The sequence below is a fragment of the Mobula birostris genome, chromosome 8 (genome assembly GCF_030028105.1).
Source record: "Mobula birostris isolate sMobBir1 chromosome 8, sMobBir1.hap1, whole genome shotgun sequence".
NCBI lineage: Eukaryota > Metazoa > Chordata > Chondrichthyes > Myliobatiformes > Myliobatidae > Mobula > Mobula birostris.
The window spans coordinates 127,273,505-127,297,801 of NC_092377.1; the positions used below are offsets into that span (position 1 = coordinate 127,273,505).

The 24,297-nt window shown below is 47.7% G+C and overlaps 1 protein-coding gene across 20 annotated transcripts in view; it reads left to right on the forward strand.

Moving 5' to 3' along the window:
- The window catches only part of LOC140201677 (uncharacterized), a 314,354-nt gene that overhangs the window by 34,282 nt on the left and 255,775 nt on the right, over window positions 1-24,297 (forward strand). For 5 of the 20 annotated variants that reach the window (XM_072266178.1, XM_072266188.1, XM_072266182.1 and 2 more), the window contains 4 exons: window positions 682-711; window positions 4,544-4,615; window positions 5,684-5,726; window positions 6,144-9,780. The exons of 2 other annotated variants lie outside the window; for them this stretch is intronic. In XM_072266178.1, the coding sequence (XP_072122279.1) occupies window positions 682-711; window positions 4,544-4,615; window positions 5,684-5,726; window positions 6,144-6,294 (296 nt within the window). In that variant the 3' untranslated portion in view covers window positions 6,295-9,780. Of the gene's footprint in view, window positions 1-681; window positions 712-4,543; window positions 4,616-5,683; window positions 5,727-6,143; window positions 9,786-24,297 lie in introns of those variants that run through there. 13 more of the 20 variants (XM_072266179.1, XM_072266184.1, XM_072266186.1 and 10 more) reach the window with 7 other exon arrangements.

The following is a 24,297-nucleotide window of genomic DNA, read 5'->3' on the forward strand; positions in this document are numbered from 1 at the left end:
CTGTCAAAAGTCCCCACCCTCTCCCCCACCTCAGTGTTCAATGTCTTCCTCCCTCATGCAATCCTGTGTCCGTTCGATTGAGACCCTCTCTCTGGGGAAACATCTCCAAATCTCCAGTATCCTGTCCCCTCAGGGTCTGAGATATCTCAGTAAGGTTGCCCCTGGATCCAAATGGACCAAACCTGGGGTGATGACACACCACCAGCCCCAGGAGTGAGCTCTATGAATATTTCCTGGACCATTCCCAATGCCAGTCCGTTCTCACTCCAATACCTGGACTCAAACTGTGCCCAATACTGTGAGTGGGACCTCACCAATTCCAGGGGTGAGTCCTGTATATCTCTCCTGGTCCATTCCCAATGCCAGTCCATTCCCACTCCAATACCTGGACCCAAGTTGTGCACAATACTCTGGGTGGGACCCAGCCAATTACACACCTCCTGGTAAAACTGTGACAGTTCTCAGTGATCTGTCAGCTTCCTGCCTCCCTCTCCGATGGCATCCCAACTCAGTGCTTTGACTAACATGTTTCCTGCTTTTATTCCCACTGACTGTCTCTGGATGTGATTCCCCTTTTTATCTCTGAGTTCCACCCATAGTCTCACTGGACAATTTCCAGTGGGAGAGGATGCGGGTAATGGAAATATGTACTGATACCTCTTGTGTTCTGTCTTCTCTCAGAGCTGGATCCTATTGAAACAACCACACAAGGTATGTATTGGTGTCTGAGAGCCATCACCTAGTGTACTCTATCCCTCATAGTGTTAGTCCCTGAGCCTGGCCCTGGGAGTCTGTGATGGGACAGTGTGGAGGGAGCTTCACTCTGTGCCTGACTCCTGGGAGAGTGTGATGGATGGGGTTGCAGGGAGTTTCATTTTGTGTCTGACCCCGGGAATGTGTGATGGGATAGTGTGGAGGGAACGTCAATCCATCTCTGATCCCAGGAGTGTGTGATGGGACAGTGTGGAGGAAGCTTCACTCTGTGTCTGACCCCGGGAGTGTGTGATGGGACAGTCTGGAGGGAGCTTCACCACGTGTCTGATACCCAAGAGCGTATGATGGGAATGTATAGAGGGAGCTTCACTTTGTATCTGACCCTGGGAATGTGCGATTGGATGGTGAGGAGGGAGCTTCACTTTGTGTTTGACCCCAGGAGTGATGGGATGTGTAAAGGGAGCTTCACTTTGTGTTTGATCCCAAGGGTTTGTGATGGGACGGTATGGAGGGAGCTTCACTCTGTGTCTCAACTTGTCTTGAATACACATCAGTAGAAGTCTGTCATTGGCTGTGAGGCCTTTTGTCATAATTGGGGCATTGGGAACGGACCCAAATACAAGACACACTCACTGAAGTATGAGGAACAGGACTTGACTAGAGTAAGGGCATGATAGGATACAGTCAAGGAGCAGGGACAAGAACATGGAATTGGGCTATGACATAGACAAGACAGAGAACCCGGACAAGGAACTATGCACTAGGAGCCTGGACTCCGAGCCAGAGACTGGACAAGGACCCAGTAACTGGATCTTGGCTCGGGCCCCAGAACAAGGCATGGACACGACATGACTACAGGACGGGACATGGCTGGGGTCTAGAATCTTGGGGCTGCAGGCTGGGGTCTTGAGGCTGGGTTTCTTGGAGGCCAGACAATGACATGACAGGGCAAGGGTACTTCGAGGCAACTCCTGGGCAGGACGCAGGTCTCGGTGGCAGGACGCGGGACTCTACCCGATGGAGGTAAAGGACAGGAAGGGACAGAACCAGCCGCAGGGTAACGGCAATCGGCCTGGCTTACCCGACAGAGGCAAGGGACAGGAAGGGAACTTGGCCCAGGGTGGCTCCAAGACTCGAGGCAGCCAGTAACCTCAGCGGGCTATGGAACAGCCAAATCCATATCTCGATGACTGCACTAGCATTCTGCCGCTGGGTTGCTCCAAGGCGAGACTGATGAGGTACAAGTGAGGGTCACAGGCGAGGTGAGTCAGCAGAAGGAAGGGAAGGGATTCAGACAGGAACAATCCAGCAACCAAGGCCTGGTCTCTGGAGGTATTTATGAGTCTGCCCAAAATAGAATCATGTGGCTCAATTAGAGTGCTCAACAGAAACGGGGTAAACAGGAAAACCTGGAACAAGGGTCAATGGACCGGACCATGAACCTGAACGCAGACTTCACGGACTGAACCATAACACCTTTTTATTTCTCTGTTTGACAGGAGTGTCAGAGATAGGTTCAGGTTCAAATTCAAAGTCAAAGTCAAAGCCGAGTTTATTGTCAGATACACAAGCCCATGTGAACACAGGTACCATTAAAAACTTACAACAGCATCACAGACACAGAGCATCGGCTAAGCAGCATACAGAAGGAAACATACATTAAGCATTAATTATACACAATACTTCCAGAAAGTACACAATTAGAATGAAATAAATTCCACTGTAGTGCAAAGTGATCAGTGTTGTTGTACTGAGGTAGTGATTAGGGTTGTGTCAGGTGGTTCAGGAACCGAATGGTTCAAGGGAAGTAGCTGTTCCTGAACCTGGTGATGTTGTCATTGTCCGATCCGTGAAGTCTGCATTCCAGTTCACGGACCGGTCCGTCGATTCCTTATTCCGGATTTTCCTGTTTTCCCTTGTTCCATTGGGGTGCCTTGATTGAGGCAGCTGATTCTCGTTTTGGGCTGGCACATAGATACCTCTCAAACCAAAGTTCCCTTCCCCTTCTGCCTGAAGCCTTGCCTGCTTCCCTGTCAAGTTCAACCGCTGGAGTGAGACTGGAGCATTACCACGCCAAGATAAGGAACTATCCATCATTGAGTTTGGAACTATCTCTTTGGGTCCCTGTGTTTAGTGTCCGTATCAAAGAAGAGTCCTGGCCCTAGGTCCTGTTCCCAAGCAGGGGCCTAACTCTGTGTAAAGCCCTGGCCCTAAGTCCTGTTCCTAAGGAAGGGTCCCGGCTCTGTGTTCTGTGTTCCTGTGTTCCAGGTTCCAGGTGCCGTGCTCCAGTCCTGCCCAAGTCAAGGCTCCGTGTTCTCGTCCAGTCCAGGAGTCCCTCGGCAGTTTACCTCAGCAAGTGTCCTCGACAGTCATCACAGCCCTGCGTCCCAGGGAGGGGTCCCGGCCCTGCACCCAAGAGATTAACCAAGCAGAGTCCAAGAGCCTTGTCCAAGTCTCTGTGTTCCAAGACCAAGTCCAGGTGCCATGTTCTAGCCCTGTCCAAATCTGAGCTTCGTGTCCTCATCTAGTCCCGGTGCCTCACCCAGCCCAGTGCTGGAGACTCCTCATCTTGTGCTCGAGTACTTCGTTCGGTCCTGTCGCCACGTCCTGTCTTTGCCAAGATCCAAGTCCCGAGTCTTCGCCTGGATCCAGGGTCTGGGTCCCTGTTCAGTTTCTGGCTCGGAGTCCTAGCCCAGGCTCCTAGTTCCAAGTTCCTTGTCCTGGTCCCGCTTTACTGGTCTTAGTGCTAGCCCAGGTCCCGTGTCCTTGTCTCGTCCAGGGCCCGTGTCCATGTCCAGCGTCGTTTCTTCCTGAATCCCCTTGCTTTCTTGATAAATCTTGTCCTGTTCCTAGTACTTCAGTGTCTGTGTCTTGCATTTGGGTCCGCTCCCAACGCCCCCTTGTAACAGATGTGGAAGTTCAGGCTTCTGTACCTCCCGCCCGGCGGGAGCTGAGAGAAGATGGCGTGGCCCAGATTCTGGGGATCTTTGTCGATGGACACTGCCTTGTTGAAGCGGCGCCTCCTGTCGATACGACCGGTGGTGGGGAGGGATGTGCCGAGATATATTGCGCTGAGTCCACTACTCTCTACAGATTTATCGGGATACTTTCAACAGAACATCTGTGGAAGTTTGTTAGAGTGTCTGGTGACAAGCCGAACCTCATTAACCTACCCAGAGAAAGTAAAGCCACTGGCCCGCCTTCCTTCCGATCGCATCTCTGTTAACGGCCCGGAATTTAAAGCTGCCGATTCTCTCCACTGCCAGTCACCGAGTGTAGACCAGAGCGCATTCGCTCTCCTTCACCTTCCTAACGGGAGTGATCAGCTCTTTAGGTTCACTGATGTTGAGAGAGAGGTTGTTTCGGCATCGCGCTACCAATTCCGTTCCACTCACTCCACAGATACAGTAAGCACATGAATGAAAGCAGAATGCACAGTAGGTGTTACAGTGCAGTGTGGTCAGACAGCAAGGTGAAGGGCCACACCAAGGTAGATTATGAGGTCACCAGTCCATCTTATTGTACTGAGGACTTCAATAGTCTTAGAACAGCGGGGTAGAAGCTGCCCTTGAGCCTGGTGGAACGTGTTTTCAGTTTACGTGTCGTCTGCCTGTCCGGGAGGTGGGGGTGGTTGGTGCAGGAGAAGAGAGGAATTTGGAATGTCCCCATTGACCCTGGCCAAATTATATCAAAGCACCATAGAAAGCATCCCATCACGGCTTGGTACTGATGGTGGGAGCGATGTACCATTTTGCTGCAGGGTTCTGTGGCGATCTGTACCTGGGGTTCTGAGATCACGTCTGACGCGGAAGTGTTCACTGAATTTCAGATACGAATTGGAGATGGCATCTCGCTGTCAGCCAAATGGTGCTCGTGTTCATAGCGGCCGTTTTAATTGCAGGTGGGTGCGATACGCCGCGTAATTCGTTCAATGTTCCGAGAGCGTGACAAGTAGAAACAGCAGATTCGCACAGTTCCAGTCTCCATGTCCCTAGGTCAAACCCACACTCGGAGCACCGTGCACAGTTCCACTCTCGGTATCCCCGGGTCAGACCCACATCGGGAGCACCGTGCACAGTTCCAGTCTCCGTATCCCTGGGTCAGACCCACACCGGGAGCACCGTGCACAGTTCCAGTCTCCGTATCCCTGGGTCAGACCCACACCGGGAGCACCGTGCACAGTTCCAATCTCCATATCTCTGGGTCAGACCTGTTATGTTCCTCCAGCAGTTTGAGAAGTGATACCAGGACAGATATACACAGAACAGTATCAGAGCAGTGACTAAACCCCAGAAACGAGAACTTCTGCAGACACTGGGAATCCAAAGCAACTGATACAAAAAGCTGGAGGAACTCAGCAGGTCAGGCAGCATCTATGGAGATGAGCAGTCAACGTTTCGGGCCGAGACCCTTGTTCAGGACTGAGAAGGAAGGGAGAAGATGCCTGAATAAAATGGTGAGGGGAGGGGACAGAGACGAGCTGGAAGGTGATGGGTGAAACCGAGTGGGTGGGAAAGGTCCAGGGCTGGAGAGAAAGGAATCTGATAGGAGAGAAGAGTGGGCCATGTGAGAAAGGGAAGTGTAAAGTAATAGGCAGGTGAAATGAGGGCGGAGTAGGGAATGGAGGTGAGGGTCTGGCATTTGGTTACCGTAAGGAGAAATCGATATTCATACCATCAGCTTGGAAGGTACCCAGACGAAATATAAGGTGTTACTCTTCTCCCTGAGGTGGCCTCATCTTGGCCCGAAAGGAGGCCATGGATCAACGCGTCGGAATGGGATTGGGAATCGGAATTCAAATGTTTGGCCATTTTAAAACCCAGAGCAGATGGTTTGGGCAGGAGACCTCCCTTCTGCCGCAGAGAGTCAGAATAGAATTGCTCCGAGAGCGTTGCTTTGGAAAACTCGATCCGTTTGCTGTTGGAACTCGGAGGGAATCTGTCAATTCTTGCATCTCTTCTCTCCACAGCCGTCAGTCTGAGGCAAGGAGGCTCAACCTGTCAAACACCCTGGTAACGTGAATGTGTCTCTGCGGGGTTGCTAAGGAGAACTGTGGGAGGGGGATCCAGGGGGAGCGCTGTGGGAGGGGCAGTGAGGGGGGGGATGACGCGGAGGGAGCCCTGTCACTAGGGTGGTGACGAGTGTGGGAAGGGGAATGAGGAGGGAGCATTGCGTTGTGGGAAGGGCGGAGGAGGGGGCGCTGTGGGAGGGGGTGAGGAGGGCGTGCTGTGTGAGGGATGACACGGAGGGAGCCCTGCCACAGGGGTGGTGACGAGGGAACAGTGTGGGAAGGGTGGTGAGGAGGGAGCATTGCGTTGTGGGAAGGGCGGTGAGGAGGGAGCATTGCGTTGTGGGAAGGGCGGTGAGGAGGGAGCGCCGCGCTGCAACAACATGTTCAGTGACGCCCATTTCTTCCTCTCCAACTGGAGCTGCTGCAAACCCACCGTAGGCCGGCAGAATCCTCGGGATATGAAGGGTCCGCGCAGAAATTCCCTGGAACTCGGCTGCATTGTTCCGCCTGGAGTTTATGCAGAACATTACGTGTATCCACAGCTCATACGTTTGAGTCCCGACAGATAACTTCGTAAAGAAAATCCGGGATTTCCGACCCAATTGTGATTGTACTGGCGCGTTTGGGGGAAGGGGCGGGTCCAATACACACCTGTGCATCAAATCTTGACCTGCGACCTTTAACCCTGCCCTGGGCTTCGTCAACAATAAACTGATCAGTTGCTGATTTCAAAAGAGTATTTTTGTATGTGCTTTTATCTCCTCCTTCCCACTCCATCTTTATCCCTCTCTTATCTCTCTCTCCGTCGCCACTTCTCGTTTCTCTTTCATCCCCTCTCTCCCTGTATCTCCGTCTCGGTCCCTCCAAGCCCCTTACCTCTTCCCTTTCCACTCTTCCTTTACTCTCTTGTCATGTGTGACGCCAAGCAGAGGTACCGGACGGATGATGCTAATGAGAGAGATAAGAAAGACAATGGAGGAACATTCAAAATGCTAATAAGAGAGAAGAGAGGGATTAATGGGAAAGAAACAAAATTCAGATATTGACAGACTGGTTGCTTTGAACCTGAACTGTTTGAAGTTTGATGGACAGGTGATACCCCAGCAGGGGGATAAAAGGAACAGGTTCGCTAAGGGACGACACACGCCACGAGACCCTGGAAAGAGCAGTGCGCCCCCACAAATATGTGGGAGTTTGGAGGACCGGTTCACGGGAACCGACCAGAGGCTCACAGGGTGTAAAGGTATGATCGGTGGGAACCTGGGGTGTGTGTCCGCCCTTGCCTGGGTGCCGGGTTCACTGCGGAAGAACGATCGTATCCGGAATGGAGGGGTCACAGTCGGTGACCACAGCAGGATTAGAAGACATCAAAAGGTCTGCCCAAAACCAACTGCGAAGACATCAAAAGGTCTACCTGAAACCAAATTGCATCTCTCTCTTCTCTCCCCCCCCCCCCAATGGTACGACAACAGCGATTACTGCGAACTGCACTAATCTGAACTGAACTCTGCTTCACTTAAGACTGATCATTTTACCCCTAGACTGCGATAGAGCTTGGTTGATTCCTATTACCCTAGTTCTGTGTATAGGTGTGTATTATCATTGCTAACCTGTTACATTTATATCCTTACGATTACTGTACTGTATTACTTATTTCTTTAATAAAACTTTAGTTCCTAGTAATCGCAGACTCCAATGAGCGTTCCATTTCTGCTGGTTTGGCAACCCAGTTACGGGGTATGTAACATAAGTGGGGGCTCGTCCGGGATTTTGAACGCCAAAATTGGGACTGGGTAAATTGATTGGGTTAAAATTCCCGAAAAAAAGAGGGCAAACAGCAGAAATAGAGATTGAGGAACTTCTAAAGGCGCTAACCTTGGAGGCATTAGAGGATGCCAGGAAATCAGAATTGGCGACTGTTGCAAAATGGTTGAATCTTTTTAAGGGGACGCCGACAATGAGGAGAGTGGAGATGCACAGAGCTATCGTTGAGCATTATGTATCTAAAATGTGTTTGCCCACGGGGAGCTGGAGGCGGTGTCTATGAGCAAACCTGGTGGAGAAGCAGTGCAGCTGCAGATGGAAAAATTAAGGCTCGAGCACAAGTTCCAAGTAAAGCAGCTAGAACGAGAAGAGAAAGAGAAGGAAAGGGAGTTTGAGCTGGAGAAGTTAAGGATGACATTAGAGAGGGGCCAAATGCTGAACCAAGGTGGAGGGTTCAAGGCGACCCAGGAGGTTAGGTTGGTTCCCCCATTTGAGGAAGCCGATGTTGATCATTACTTTCTACATTTTGAAAAAGTCGCTGCAAGTCAGGACTGGCCGAGGGATAAGTGGGCTGTTTTGCTTCAGAGCGTACTTAAGGGGAAGGCTCAGCAAGATTACTCGGCATTGTCCGCAGAAGATGCCCAGAGGTATGATGTGGTGAAAGAGGCTATACTCAGGATTTACGAGTTGGTCCCGGAGGCATACTGGCAAAGGTTCCGGAATGCGAGGAAGCAGTGGGGCTGCACATATTTAGAGTTTGCCAGTGAGATGCAGATGTATTGTGAGCATTGGTGCACCTCGAAAGGGGTCAATGGGGATTATGACAGACTACTACAGCTAATACTGATTGAGCAATTTAAAGGTTGAGTCCCTGAAGGTATGAGGCCTCATCTTAGATGAGAAAGAGGCAGAAACTTTAGCCGCAACTGCTAAGTTAGCGGATGAGTACGCGTTAACACACAAAGCAAAGTTTACCCCGAGTAAAAGCTACCAGAAGGGTAGTCGAGAGGGCAGAAAAAGTCCACCAGAAAAGCCAGAAAGTAAGCCGGGGACTAGTGAGAAGGATAAGGAAGACCGGGAGAAGTTTGGTAGGAAGTCTTTTGGGGTTGTATGCTATAATTGTGGAAAAGCCGGTCACTTTGCGTCCAGGTGTTTTGCCCCAAAGAAAGAGAAGGGGAAAGGAAAAACGATGACTCCGACTGGCTGTATTGAGCTGACAAACAAACCGCTAGGGGAGAGGAGGTCTGGTAGAGTTTAGGAAGGACAGGAGAAGTTTATTTCGGCCAGATTGGTGTCAGTGAAGGAGGGGTCAAACCCAGTTCCAGTACGGATCTGGAGAGACACTGGGGCTTGTCAGTCATTGATCTTAAGGAGGGTGTTAGACTTTAGTTCAGAGACTGAGACTGGGGAGGTCATTGTGATAAAAGGCATTGGGAAAGGGACTGAAGCAGTACCTTTGTACCAGATACACCTAAAAAGCGACTTGGTCTCTGGACCGGTCACGATAGGGGTGAGGCCCGAATTACCGTTGGAAGACTTGGAGGTCTTAATCGGTAATGACCTTGTAGGCGGAGATGTGTACCCAGCGGTAAAGCTGACAAGCAAGCCTGCCAGGACTGAGGACCCGCCCATGGACTCACAGGTTTATCCCGTTTGCGCAGTGACTCGGTGCATGTCCAGAAAGGCTACCGAAGCGAATGTAGATTTAGCTGAGACGTTTTTACCAGCCTTGTACCAGGAGGGGTTAGAAAGTGAGAAGAAGGAGCGTAGTGGAGTGGAAGGAAGTGAGGGAGTTGAGGTAGACTTATCATTAGCGAGGAAGGAATTTATACAGGCACAGGAACGAGACGAGGAGCTTAAAAACGCAAACAACAGGAATTCTGCAGATGCTGGAAATTCAAGCAACACACATCAAAGTTGCTGGTGAATGCAGCAGGCTAGGCAGCATCTCTAGGAAGAGGTACAGTCGACGTTTCAGGCCGAGACCCTTCGAAGAACGATCGTATCCGGAACGGAGGGGTCACAGTCGGTGACTACAGCGGGATTAGAAGACATCAAAACGTCTGCCTGAAACCAAATTGCATCTCTCCCTCTCTCTCTCTCCAACGGTACGACAACAGCGATTACTGCGAACTGCACTAAACTGAACTGAACTCTGCTTCACTTAAGACTGATCATTTTACCCCTAGACTGCGATAGAGCTTGGTTGATTCCTATTACCCTAGTTCTGTGTACATGTGTGTATTATCATTGCTAACTTGTTACATTTATATCCTTACGATTAGTGTACTGTATTACTTACTTCTTTAATAAAACTTTATTAGTTCCAGTAATCCAGACTCCAAAGTTCCATTTCTGCTGGTTTGGCAACCCAGTTACGGGGTACGTAACACTCTCCATCCTCCCTCTCTCCCTCTTACTCGATCACTCTGTCTGCCCTTTTTTCATTCTCTCTTCCTCTTCCCTCTCGTCTTTGATGTGTGTTGTTCAACAATAAACTGATCAGTTGCTGATTTCAAGAGAGTGTTCTTATCTCCTCCTTCCCACTCCGTCTTTACCCCTCTCTTATCTCTCTCTCCGTCGCCACTTCTCTGCATCCTTTTCCCTCAATTTGTCTCGTTCCCTTTACCTCTCTCTCTTTCACCCCCTCTACCTTTATCTCCGTCTCACTCCCTCCAAGTCTCCTCCCTCTTCCCTTTCCACTCTCCCTCCCCTCCTCTCCATCCTCTCTTCCCCTCTAACTCGATCACTCCCTTTCCTCTCTCCTCCTCTCTCTGTCCGTCTGCCCTTCTTTCATTCTCTCCTCCCCTCCCCTCCGTCTCTCTCAACTTTTGTCATTTTACGCATATCTCCTCCTGCTGCGCGGCGCTCCCTCCATCGACCTCACGCCGCACGGCGATCCGTGCACCGGCCCTCCCGCAACGCGGCACTCACTCCACACCGCCACACCACAACGCTTCACTCCCTCCTCGAGAGGCGCTCCCTCCTTGCCGTCCCTCCCGCAGTGCGGTGTTTTTCACCACATTGACCCTTCCACAGCAAGGCGCTCTCTCCATGCAGCTCCTCCCGCAGCGCGGCGGTCACTCTTCCCCGCCGCTCTGGAGCACAGCGCACCCGCAGCGGGAGCTCCCTCCTCGCCGTCCCTGATTCAGCACGGCGCTTCCTCCTCGCCTCCTCTCCCGCAGCGAGGCGCTTCCTCTGCACTGACTTTTGCATAGCGTGGAGGTTCCTCCACTTCGCATCTCCTGGAACGCGCTGCCTCTTCGGCATCGCCCCTCCCGCAGCACGGCGCTTCCCCGCATTGCCCCTCCTGTCGCCCAGCGGTCCCTCCTTGCCGACCCTCCCGCAGCGGGAGAGAGCGTGTGTCCGTGTGTGTTCCCGGAGTGAGCGCCGGCGTATTTCTCAGAAGGTTGAGGTTCAGCTGACACCGAACACTCTAACAAACTTGTACTGACGTCCTGTTGAAAGAGTTCTGACTGGTTACACCACGGTCTGGTCCGGCAATTCGAATGCATAAGGAAGTAAGCTACAGAGACTAGTGGACATCACGGACACATCCCTCCCCACCGTCGGCAGCATCCACAGGAGGTTCTGCCTCGAGAAGGCATCAAATTCCCACCATCCGGGCCATGCCATCTTCTCGCAGCTCGCATCGGGCAGGAGATACAGACGCCAGTCGCACTTCACCAGGTTCAGGAACAGCTACTTCCCTTCAACCATTCGGTTCCTGAACCTACCGGCGCACCCCTAATCACTGTCTCAGTATAACAACACGAGACCACTTTGCACTACAATGGACTTTCATTTGTTTGCAATCGTGCGGTGCTTTCTTAGACCACTACAGCTCAGCACAGACCCTCCGGCGCTCGCTGTTGTGCGGATATTTTAAACTACTTCAAGATTAATCTAACCCTTCGCTCCTATAAATCCATCTATATTTTTTTGTCATCCAGGCTCCTATCTAAGAGTTTCTTAAATGTTTTTAAACGTGTCTTCCTCTACCACCGCCCCTGCAGGGCGTTCCACGCACACGCGAGTCTCTAAGTCCGCTGATCTTTTTATTCTTGCAAAAGAAGTGCATAATTTATGTTTGAATAATGTATAAATGTGTAATTTATATTTTTTTCTTCAGAAGGGGAAACGTCTTCACTCAGAGGGTGAAGAATGAGCTGCCAGCACAAGTGGTGCATTCGAGCTCGATTTTAGCGTCTAAGAGACATGGACGGTGGGGGTATGGAGGGGAATGGTCCCGGTACAGGTCGGTAAATGGCTCGGTACGGGCTAGACGGGCCGAAGGGCCTGTTTCTGTACCGTACTGTTATATGACCCTGACTTTTTGTGAAAGGTGTGTCTCCGATGCGATGTTACTGCAAGTTATTTTTCTTTCCAGATGCCACAATAAACCTGACTTGGCCTTCATGCCAGACAGCAAAGGGTTAAAATTCCTGTCTGGCCGGATGGGGAATTTACCGTCCTTTCCTGACCCGGCATCTCCGGCACCTTGGGAGCAACACACCTCCCACTGGAAGACAGAGTGAGAACCTGGTCAGTGGGTGGGTTGGGAGGTAGGGAGGGAGGCAGGGAGGTGAAAACAGAGACATGAGGAGAGAGAAGGAGGGGCTGGAAAGGGAGCAGGTGGGGAGAAAGAGAGAGAGAGGAAGGGTTGGAAGGGAAGAGATGCAGGGAAAGAGAATGAAGGAAACAAGAGAGGAAGAGGAGAGTGAGACAAAAAAGTGAGGAGTGAGTGTGTGTGGGAGGTATGGAGAGTGAGAGTGAGGGGGGGAAGTGAATTTAGAGGGAGTGAGAGAGACAGACAGACATAGAGTAAGAAGGGAGAGACAGAGTGGGAGAGGGAGAAAGGTCGAGAGGGTAAGGGGTGCAGATCTGTGCCGAGGTAGTTCAGTAGGAGAGGGGGGCAGGAGAATTGAAAGGATGGAGACAGAGTGAGAGATAGATGGAGGGGAGGGAGGTCTGTGGGGAAGGAGGTTGGGTTGGGTAAGGTGAGCGGGGGAGGTCTGAGAGGAGAGAGGTTTTGGTGGGAGGGCCATGAGGTGAGAAAAGACGATCGAATGGTCAGTTCTCCTAGATATTGGGCGGATTCTCTGGAGCTGATGGTCAACAGAGCTGCCCCTCATCCCACCGACCCTCCTTGTCCACAATAAGACCCAAAGACCGAGGTGCAGAAATAGGCCATTCGGCCCATTGAATCTGCTCTGTCATTCCATCATGGCTGATTTATTATCCCTCTCAACCACAACCCCAAGCTTTCTCTCCACAACGTTGACACCTTGAGTAATCAACCACCACTTTAAATAATGTCAATGACTTGGCATCCCAGGCTGTCTGTGGCAATGAATTCCTCCTCATCTCTATTCTATTCAATTCTAAATGGACGTCCCTCCATTGTGAGGCTGTGCCCTCTGGTCCTAGACTCTCCCACTCTAGGATACATTGTCGCCACACCCACATGATCTCAGCCTTTCAATATTCAGTTGCTTTCAATGAGGTCCCCTCATTCTTCACAACCCCAGTGAGTACAAACCCAGAGCCATCAAAAACTTCTCATGTGTTAAGCTTCTCGTTTCCAAGATAATTTCTGTGAAATTGCCTCCTTTTTCCTATCCCTCCTTTATCTCACTTCTCTTTTGCTACCCCTTCCTCTCTCTTTCCCACTTTCTACCCTCCTCCTCTTTATCCTCTCTCTCCCTCCCCCTCTTTACCCTCTTTCTCACTCAACCTTTACCTTCTCTCCCCAACTCTTTACGATCTCCCTCCCTCCTCTTTTTCATCTCTCTCCATCCCCTTCTTTTTCCTTACACTCCCTCTCCCTCTTTACCCTCTCTCTCCCTTCCCTTCTTTCTCCTCTCTCCACCTCCCCTCATTACCCACTCTTTTTTCCCCACTCCCTCCCCTCTCATTCCCACCCATCTTTACCCCCTCTCTCTCCTTCTTTACCCTCTCTCCCCTCTCCCCCTCTTTAACCTCTCCCTTCCCCTCTTTAACCTATCCCTCCCCCTCTTTACCCCCTCTCACTTCCTCCTCCTCCTTCACCTCTCTGACCCCCACACCCCTCCCATCTCTGTTACCTTCTCTAGCATTTACGCCCCTCCCATCTATGTGACCCCCTCCGGACCCTACACACCTCCAATTTACCGTGATCCCTTCTGGTCCCTACATCTCTCCTCATGTCTGTGACCTCCTTCAGCCTGTACATCCCTCCTTATCTCTGTGACTCAGTTCATCTCCTACATGTCCACAACTCTGTGACCAAAAGACATAGGAGCAGAATTAGGCCATTTGGCACATCAAGTCTGCTCCACTACTTAATCATGGCTGAGCCTTTTTTCCCCTCCTTAGCCCCACTCCCTGGCCTTCTCCCCGTAACCTTCGATGCCTTGTCCAATCAAGAACCCATCAAGCTCTGCCTTAAATACACCCAATGACGTGGCTTCCACAACTGTCTGTGGCAATAAATTCCACAAATGCACCACTTCTGGCTAAAGAAATTGTTCCACATCTCTGTTTTAAATAGACACTTCTCTATCCTGAGTCATTGCCCTCTTGTCATAGACTCCCCCACCATGGGAAACATCCTTTCCACATCTACTCTGTCTAGGCCTTTCAACATTTGAAAGGTTTCAATGAGAACGTATCATGGTCCAGTCCGTTGACTCGTCATTTCAGTTAATTTCCTTTTCCCCGTGTTCTACCGGGCTCCTTGATTAGGGCACCTGATCCTCATCCGAACCGGCAGCATAAAAACTCCAGCTTACATCTACTCGGGGCTCACCCAGGGCGGCAATGCACGTTCCAGGCCATCAAGAATAGTGGATTCTAAGTTGCTTCGGTGCCTGGGGTTGCTTCGGGAATTCTGTCTCTTTGTGTTCAGCTACGTGATTGCCAGCCGCTTGGCGCTTCATGCGCTACTCTGTGTCAAGATATGAATTGTTTGTTGTCTCGTGTCCAGCAGAGTATTGCTGGCTGTTTGCCGCGCCTCCGAGCCAAGATACGAATTGTCTGTCGTTGTTGGGTTTTGTCGTCTCGTGTCCAGCTGAGCTTTGCAGTCCGTTTGCCACTACTCCAAGCCAAGATACGAATTGACTGTCTTTGTCTGGTTTTGTCGTCCCGTGTCCAAGTTCGAGTCCCGGCTCCGTATCCATGTCCAAGTTCGAGTCCCGGCTCTGTGTCCATGTCCAAGTCCGAGTCCCGGCTCCGTGTCCAAGTCCAGGCTCCGTGTCCGAGTCCAAGTCCAAGTCCAGGTTCCGTGTCCGAGTCCTAGTCAGACTCCATGGCCAAGTCCAACTCCAGGTTCCTCCAGTTTGTTGTCCAATGTTTACGTCCACATAAGCATCTAATCCTTGCTCTCAGGCTTTCCTTCCAACTATTAATAAACACACTTCTGTTAATGCTACCTACCTGTTGGTGTCCTGCACTTGGGTCTTCTCCCAACGCCCCTTGTAACAGAACCTCCCTCATCCTTCTAAATTCCAGTGACCAGAGACCCAGAGCTATCAAACGATCCTCATATGATAACCCTTTCATTCCCAGAATCATCCTTGTGAACCTCCTCTGAACCCTTTCCAATGCCAGCACGTCTTTTCTTAGATGAGGAGCCCAAAACTGTTCACAATACTCAAGGTGAGGCCTCACTAGTGCTTTATAAAGCCTCAGCATCACATTCCTGTTCTTATATTCTAGACCTCTTGAAATGAATGCTAACATGACATTTGCCTTCCTCACCACCGACTCAACTTGCAAGTTAACCTTTAGGGTATTCCACACAAGGACTCTGAAGTCCCTTTGCATATCAAATTTTTGGATTTTCTCCCCATTTAGAAAGTAGTCTGCACATTATTTCTTCTACCAAAGTGCATGACCATGCATTTTCCAACATTGTATTTCATTTGCCACTTTCTTGCCCATTCTCCTAATCTGTCCAAGTCCTTCTGCATCCTATCTGTTTCCTCAACACTACCTGCCCCTCCATTAATCTTTGCATCATCTGAAAACTTGGCAACAAAACCATCTATTCCATCATCTAAATCATTGATATACAACATCAAAAGAAACAACCCCAACACCGACCCCTACGGAATACCACTAGTCACCGGCAGCAAACAGAAAATGATCCTTTTATTCCCACTCACTGCCTCCTACCAATCAGCCAATACCCTAACCATGTTAGCAACTTTCCTGTAATACCATGGGCTCTTAACTTGGTAAGCAGCCTCATGTGTGGCACCTTGTGTGGCCTTCTGAAAGTCCAAATATACAATATCTACTGCATCCCCCTTAACTATCCTACTTGTAATCTCCTCAAAGAATTCCAACTGGTTTGTCAAACAATATTTCCCCTGAAGGAAACCATGTTGACTTTGTCCTGTCTTACAAAGTACTCCATAACCTCATGCTGAACAATTGACTCCATCATCTTCCCAACCACTGAGGCCAGGCTAACTGGTCCATAATTTCCTTTCTGCTGCCTCCCTCCTTTCTTAAAGAGTGGAGTGACATTTGCAATTTTCCAGTCCCCTGGCACCATGCCAGAGTCCAATGACTTTTGAAAGATCATTTCTAATGTCTCCACAATCTCTACCGCTACCTCTTTCAGAACCCTAGGGTGCAGTTCATCTGGTCCGGGTGACTTATGTACCCTGAGGATTTTCATCTTCTTGAGCACCGTCTCCTTTGTAATAGTAACTGCGCTCACTCAATTGCAATCCTCATAGAGGGATCAGAAGTGGAGAGAGAGAGCACTTTCAGGTTCCTGGGTGTCAAGATCTCTGAGGACCTAACCTGGTCCCAACATATCGATGCAGTTACAAAGAAGGCAAGACAGCAGCTATACTTCATTAGGAGTTTGAAGAGATTTAGTATGTCAACAAATACACTCAAAAACTTCTATAGATGTACTGTGGAGAGCGTTCTGACTGACTACATCACTGTCTGGTATGGGGGGGTGGGGTTACAGCACAGGACCGAAAGAAGCTGCAGAGGGTCATAAATTTAGCTGGCTCCATCTTGGGTACCAGCCTACAAAGTACCCAGGACATCTTCAGGGAGCCGTGTCTCTGAAAGGCAGCGTCCATTATTAAGGACCTCCAGCACCCAGGGCATGCCCTTTTCTCACTGTTACCATCAGGCAAGAGATACAGAAGCCTGAAGGCACACACTCAGCGATTCAGGAACAGCTTCTTCCCCTCCGCCATCCGATTCCTAAATGGACATTGAACCCCTGGACAATACCTCACTTTTTAAATATATATTCTTTCTGCTTTTTGCACAATTTTTAATCTATTCAATATACATTTTGTCACGTACCCCATGACGGTTTAAAGAACCAGCTTGGAGTCCAGTATTGTTATTAACTAATGGTATTTATTGTAACTATACAATACAGTAATATAAATGCAGATAAATCAAACAGATTAGCAATGGTTATATCTCAGGAAGTATATCAGTAAGTGTGAAAATATATGAAAACCAAGTTCTAGGGGTAAATAGATACAGTCTTACAATGATGAGTAAAGTTCAGTTCAGTTCGTGGTATTGAGTTGAGTAGTGATGGAGAGAGAGAGAGGGAGAAATTTGAGTATTCAGGTGAGCTGACACCGTCGATCTTCCCATTGTCCTCCTAAATCCTTTAGAAGTCACCAACTGTGACCACAACAAAAGGGGACCATTCTTCTCTGGTGGAGCTATCAACCCAGGTGAGGGTTGGACACACAAATAACTCCCCACCGGTCACACCTTCTCCACACTGCGAAAGCCACTGATCAATCCTCCAAAGCCCACTTTTTCTGTGGGCACAACAAAGCTCGTCCAGTGTCCAAAACCATGTGTCTGTCCATTTATCATCTAATCTTCTATTTATCTCACCGTGCTGAATACTAACTGTCACTCAAACAGCTCCTCCCTTCTCTCTCTGTAAGAATTCAGAAGCTGAAACCAGTGTCCTTGTAAAAATGTAAACATGCTGGGAGCAGTCTTCACCTCTCTCTCTCTAAAAACAAGATGTCGGTGTTAAATGACTCTCTCTCTCTTTTCAAAAGCACAGTTCATAGGGGTAATTCAGGACCCCGTCACAGTATACTGTAGTTGATTTACTTATTTATTTACTATTTTATTTTCTTCTTCTATATTATGTATTGCATTGAACTACTGCTACTAAGTTAACAAATTTCACGACACATGCCGGTGATAATAAACCTGATTCTGATTCTCTTCCTTCACACCCTTCAACATCTGACATACTGCTAGTGTCTTTCACAGTGAAGACTGATGATAAATACTCATATATTTCATCTGCCATCTCCTTGTCCCCTGTTATTATTTCTCTGGCCTCATTTTCTAACGGTCCTATATCCACTCTCATCTCTTACTTTTTACACACTTGAAAAAAGCTTTTACTATCCACTTTGATATTGTTTGCTAGTTTGCTTTCATATTTCATCTTTTCCCTCCTAATGATTCTTTTAGTTGTTCTCTGTAGGTTTTTAAAAGCTTCCCAATCCTCTGTCTTATCACTAATTTTTGCTTTGTTGTATGCTCTCTCTTATGCTTTTACATTAGCTTTGACTTCCTCTTATCAGCCATGGTTGTACTATTTTGCCATTTGAGTATTTCTTTGTTTTTGGAATACACCTATGCTGCACCTTCCTCATTTTCTACCAGAAACTCACACCATTGCTGTTCTGCTGTCATCCCTGCCAGCATCTCCTTCCAATTTACGTTGGCCAACTTCTCTCTCATACCACTGCAATTTCCTTTACTGAAATACTGCTACATCAGACTTTACTTTCTCCCTAACAATTTTAAAGTTGAACTCAATCATTTTTCAATCACTGCGTCCTAAGGGTTCTTTTACCTTAAGCTCCCTAATTACCCTGGCTCATTACACAACACCCAATCCAGTAAAGCTGATTCCCTAGTAGTCTCAATGACAAACTGCTCTGAAAGGCCATCTCTTAGGCGCTCAACAAACTCACTCTCTTGAGATCCATTACCAACCTAACTTTCCCAATCGACGTGCATGTTGAAATCTCCCATGACTATCATAACATTGGTCTTTTAACACACCGTTTTTATTTCCAGTTGTAATCTGTTGCCCACATCCCAGCTACTGTTGGGAGGCCTGTATATAACTGCCATCAGGGTCCTTTTACCCTTACAGTTTCTTAACTCAGCCCACAAGGATCCAACATCTTCCGATCCAAAGTCACATCTTTCTACTGATTTGATGCCATTCTGTCCCAGCAGAGCCATGCCAGCCCTTCTGCCCATCTTCCTATCCCTCCAATACAAAGTGTAACTTTGGACATTCTGCCCCCAACTACAACCATCCTTCAGCCACGATTCAGTGATGGCCACAACATCATACCTAGCAATCCATAAGAGGGCAACAAGATCATCCACCTTATTTCTTATATTCCTTGCGTTGAGATATAGCACCTTGAGTGCGGTATTTGCTAGCCTTTTTGACTCTGTATCCCTCACTGGGTCTGTTTTAAGTTTTCCCAACGATTCTGTCTGCTTCGGTACCGGGAGCTCACTCTCCAAAGGGTTTCCTGTTGTTCACACTCCCGCCTGAAGTGTCCCTCTTCAGTTTGACTGCTACTTTTATCCCTTATTTGGGAGTGAGAAAGTTGGCAACCCTCACTGTAAAAGACATGCTGAGGTGAGTTTAACCCTACTTGAACAACACCCCCCGCCCCCCCGGGTCGGCCGGTCCGCAAGAATATTGTCAATATTAAACCGGTCCGCGGTGCAAAAAAGGTTGGGGACCCCTGCTCTTCACAGTTATAACGGACAATACCAGCCACTCCCCTTCTCACATGCAGCCCATCAAATAGTCCATCCCCTTAGAGGATCAGCCTCCCTATTAGCTCCATCATATGGTGGGTGGGGGGTGGGGGAATGTCACACCTGCTGATAATAACCGGGACATCTCAGTTCTCAACTCTGCCACAATCTCTTCTACCGCTCCCCGGGGCAGGCTATCCGTGGTCACTTCACTGCAGGGGACCACTACCGAGGACTGTATCCTGTTGATGGAGGCCTCCTGCATTCTCCTCCTCTCATATCTCTTTGATCATCTCAACAAACGAGGGAGGGGGGATCGTGTCTTACGAGACGGTTGGAGACCCCAAGCGATCAGGTCCTGGGACTGGGCGCACTTTGCTATCTGCTCCATTCTTAACTGATCCACCTCAGCCGCCTGAATGGCCCCTCTGCGCTGCAAGCAATTTCGCTGCCTCTCTAGCCAAAAGATGTAGCCAGAAAGCTTCTCCTCATCCTCCTGAAACATGTTCTGAAACACCACCACGAGCTCCACTGGGCTTCCTGTCATGCCAAATGCATTTTCCGGTGATCCCATGTAATCAGCAGCCTTGGCTAGGAGGTACTGGGACTTCACGGCTCTTCCCACGTCAGCTGCCCACCCACTCAAACTCAGAACTTCCACTCTTCTCTGGGGGCGGGGACTAAACAGACATTCCAAATCTGACCACTCCTTCCCCTCACTCCTCACAAACAAGAGAACCCCGTCTTTGAAGTTTCGACTTGTGATTTGGCCCACTCCGCTATACTCTCCTCCTCCCTGAAAGTATGGAGAGTCAATGGCCCTGCCTCGCTTAGGGCACTGATAGTACCAGGAAACCCCAGTGCTGTTACATCAGCGCTAGTCTGCAGTAAAACGAGGTCTGTGCCCGCCATTTTATCAAACCTCCACCCTGCAATCGTCACTTTGCCAACAACTTTAACAGTACTTAACAGATGAATTAACAATTCATCTGGAGTACGAATATCTACTCCACTGAACACGCACGAGCTAGTTAGCGGTAAACCTGTGGATGAACACCACCGCTCAACCACAGCAGCATCCATACTAGCACAGACTTAAGACACATAACCCACTTGTTCAATGATCAGGGTAATCACACAGCATTCAGCAAAATCAGTCCCGGAATAAAACCCCCACAATTGTGGCCATCAGGTTCGGCGAGCAGTGTTAGTCTAAGGGAAGACAGTCTCCGTCCCCGCCAAATTTGTGAAATCTCGTTTCTGTGGATGCTGCGTGATGTTTTCCCATTACAAATCAGGACCATGAAATAACAAACAGTAAACCATGTGCAATTAAACAATTTAGCTTTATAAGTCTTAATCTGACTCGAGGGTTAGTAAAGAAAAGCAAAAAGCAAAAGGGTCCACTTTAATGAAACAGCCTAATGCACACGCTGGAGCTCATGGTTTACCCGTCCATTCGTTCTCCATCGATTTCCCCCAGGCATCGTCAACTCCCGACCCCATTCCATGTCCATTCAGTCCTGCAGTCTATGATCTCTCCATTCTGGCATCTTCTCTCTCCATCTTACGCCAAACAAAAGCCCGTGAATACCTAGCTTTCAGGCACACAAGAAAGAAAAACACTCCCCTCGTTGGACACCGCACATTCCAAAGCCCCTGTTATCTCTAGCCATAACCCAAACACTGCAGCTACAAAGAAACCATTACACTAGAAGTGAAACCTTTCCCAGGGCGTTACAGAGGCAAAGACACTCCTATTTTCACCACTGGCCTTCTCCCAGCAATGGTTGCCCCGACAATGGCCTCCCATTTATCCCTTCTGTAGTTTTAAACAAGCGTTGCCGACCTGCAAGGAACCTCATAGCTGTGGCCTGTTCCTGCCGCTGACTGGGCCATCAGAATTCAGTCTGATCTGTCTCTCTTCTTATGAGTGACCTGTCGTGCTGATGACTGATTGGCCTCCCTCTCTGCAGGGGTCCAGCAGCCTCACTCTAACTCCTCGGGGACACTGGCAACTACTGAGCACCTGGGAGACCTCTTCATCATAACGCTGAACGTAGTGTCTGAGCTCGGCGAATGGAGCCTCACTGTACAGTCAGGGAACCCGTACACCAGGTGTCCCCAACCTTTTTTGCACCACAGACCAGTATAATATTGACAATATTCTTGCGGACCGGCCGACTGGGGGCGGGGGGTGTTCAAGTAGGGTTAAACTCACCACAACGTGTCTTTTACAGTTAGGGTTGCCAACTTTCTCACTCCCAAATAAGAGACAAAATTAGCAGTCAAATTAAACCAAATCTATGTAAAACTCTGTAAAGAAAATTCCAATTAACTGAATCAAATGCCTTTTCAGCATCCACGCTTATCACTATTGCTTCAGTTTTATTTTATTTGTATATGATCCATAATGTGAAGTGCCCTACGTATATTGTCTTGTGTTTGGCGTTGTTGACCTGTCTGATCAGTGTGGGTAGAAACTCTTCTAATCGTTTGGCCATGATGGAGGTAAATAATCTACAATCCACATTAAGGACAGATATTGGTCTAAGTGACCCACATTGCATTTTATCCTTGCCTTCTTTCGGTATAGCTGAGATTATCATCTCCTTCCAGCTGGGTGGCATTTGCACCTTTTGTAGAGCCCAGTTCAGTGTGGGGAGTAAAACAGGAATTAACTCATTTTTAAATTCTTTATACCACTCTGCTGTATATCCATCTGATCCTGGTGACTTGCTTAATTTAAGCCTACTAATTACAGTTTTTAGTTCAGCTTCAGTTATGTCAGCAGTCATCGTTCTATCTTGTTCTTTGCTTAAAGTGGGTAACTCTAGAGAATTCAGGAAGGTGTCAATTTGGGTTATGCTTCCCCCTGGAACTTTGAAATATAGAGTTTTGTAAAACACTTCAAAAGCTTCTTGAATTTCATTTGGCTTATTTTTTTATCACTTTTGTTCTTGGGTCCCTAATTCTATTAATTGTATTTTCAGATTATTTTTTTTCAGTTTCCACACCAGTAGATTTAGATCCACTTTCATAGCATCTCTGTTTCAGAAACATTAAATTTTTCCTGATTTCTTGTGCAGCCAAACTATTAATTTCATTCCTAATTTTTTAAATTTCCTCTAATGTATCCTGTGCCAAACTCAAATTGTGTTTTTTCTAGTTCCTTCAGCTTATTTTGTAATTTCTCTAATGTTTGATTCCTTAATTTTTTCTTATATGAAGATATCGCTATAATTTTCCCTCTTAAGACAGCCTTCATAGTATCCCATAGAATGGGAGGTGAAACCTCTCCATTATCATTGAATTCTAAGTAAAGATTAATTTCTTTTTTAATTTGTTCCTTAAAATAGGAATCATTGAGTAGACTTGAATTTAGTTTCCAAATAGTATTCTTTGGTTGTAGGTCAAAATCAACAGATAAATATATAGGTGCATGGTCACTTACATCTATTGTCCCAATTCCACAGGTGATTATTTTGCCTTTATCTTCTCCAAATGTTATGAAATAGTCTATTCTTGTATATATGGAATGGGGGGGGCGGGGGCAGAATAATGGGTCTAATCCTTTCTGTCTGGAAAAAGGTCGCTCCATATATCAATTAGACTAACATCCTCAAAAAATGTGTTAACTTTCTTATGTAAGGACTTTGTTTCATATGTTTTTCTATTGGAAGAGTCTAACATTGGTTGTAATTGTAAATTTAAGTCTCCCCCACATATCAGGAGACCTTCTGTTTCCATTACCATAATATTAGTAACTTTCTGGAGAAACTAATTTCACTTCCTGGGGGTGCGTATATATTCAATAAGGAGGAGGGGAGGGAATGTCGACTCAGACCATGAGAGGCCTGTGTCGGGCATTTTCATGCCTTACAAGGCACAGATTGGAAGTCTGTGTGGGGCGTCAATCCTCACACAGACACTAGAGCAATGTGTGGTTAAGTGCCTTGCTCAAGGACACAAACACGCTGCCACAGCTGAGGCTCGAACTAGCGACCTTCAGATCACCAGACAAATGCCTTAACCACTTGACCACGTGCCCATCTGAATTTCTGTCTATATTCCCCCTTACCAGAATATATCTGCCCTTCTTATCTCCCATTTCGAATACTTTTTCAAAATTTAGCTTGCTTGTGATGAGAACAGAAACTCCTCTTCTATGTCCTGACTTATATGAGGAGAAAAACAAATTAGTGAAGCCTATTCTCTTTAGTTTTCCATGCTCATTATCACTTCAGTGAGTTTCCCGTAAATATTTCCTGTAAATGGGCTTGTTCTTTTTTCATTTTTGATAGAATTTTACTGCGCTTGACTGGATTCAACAGTCCATTGACATTAAAAGAAATGAATTTTATTTTGTCCTTACCATGTGTATTTATCTGTCAGTATGTCATTGAAATTAGCAGAATAAAACATAATCGATCTACTCCCTGAACAAATAAGAACCAAGAAACACGAATAAAAAAAGGTAACAAAGGTATGATTCCAAGGCTGAGGTCTCTAGTAGATGACTCTGGGTTGAGCTAGAGGAAATGTCTAAATGTGGGGGATAGCCTCTCCTACCTGTGAGCTGAGGGTCCCCACTGCAGTACCCATAAAGTAAGAAAAAATCTATGTCCATTACACAGAAAAGATTTCCCTGTGCATTCCTCCCATGTATATATTCTCATTTAGGTGGGGAAAAAGGAGTGAATGAATGAATGAATAAAAAATAAAATAACTGAGTAACATAAAATCCACATTGTAATATGTATTTAGATAGATAAGTAGATAGATAGATAGATATATTTTATTGATTCCGAGGGAAATTGGGTTTCGTTACAGCTGCACCAACCAAGAATAGAGCATAAATATAGCAATGCAAAAACCACAAACAATCAAACAACAAAATGCAAACTATGCCAGATGGAAAATTGTCCAGGACCAGTCTATTTCTTGAGATAAGTAAAGCACCGTCTATTTTTGCTTCTGTTTAGCTTATCAACATTTTTGAAATC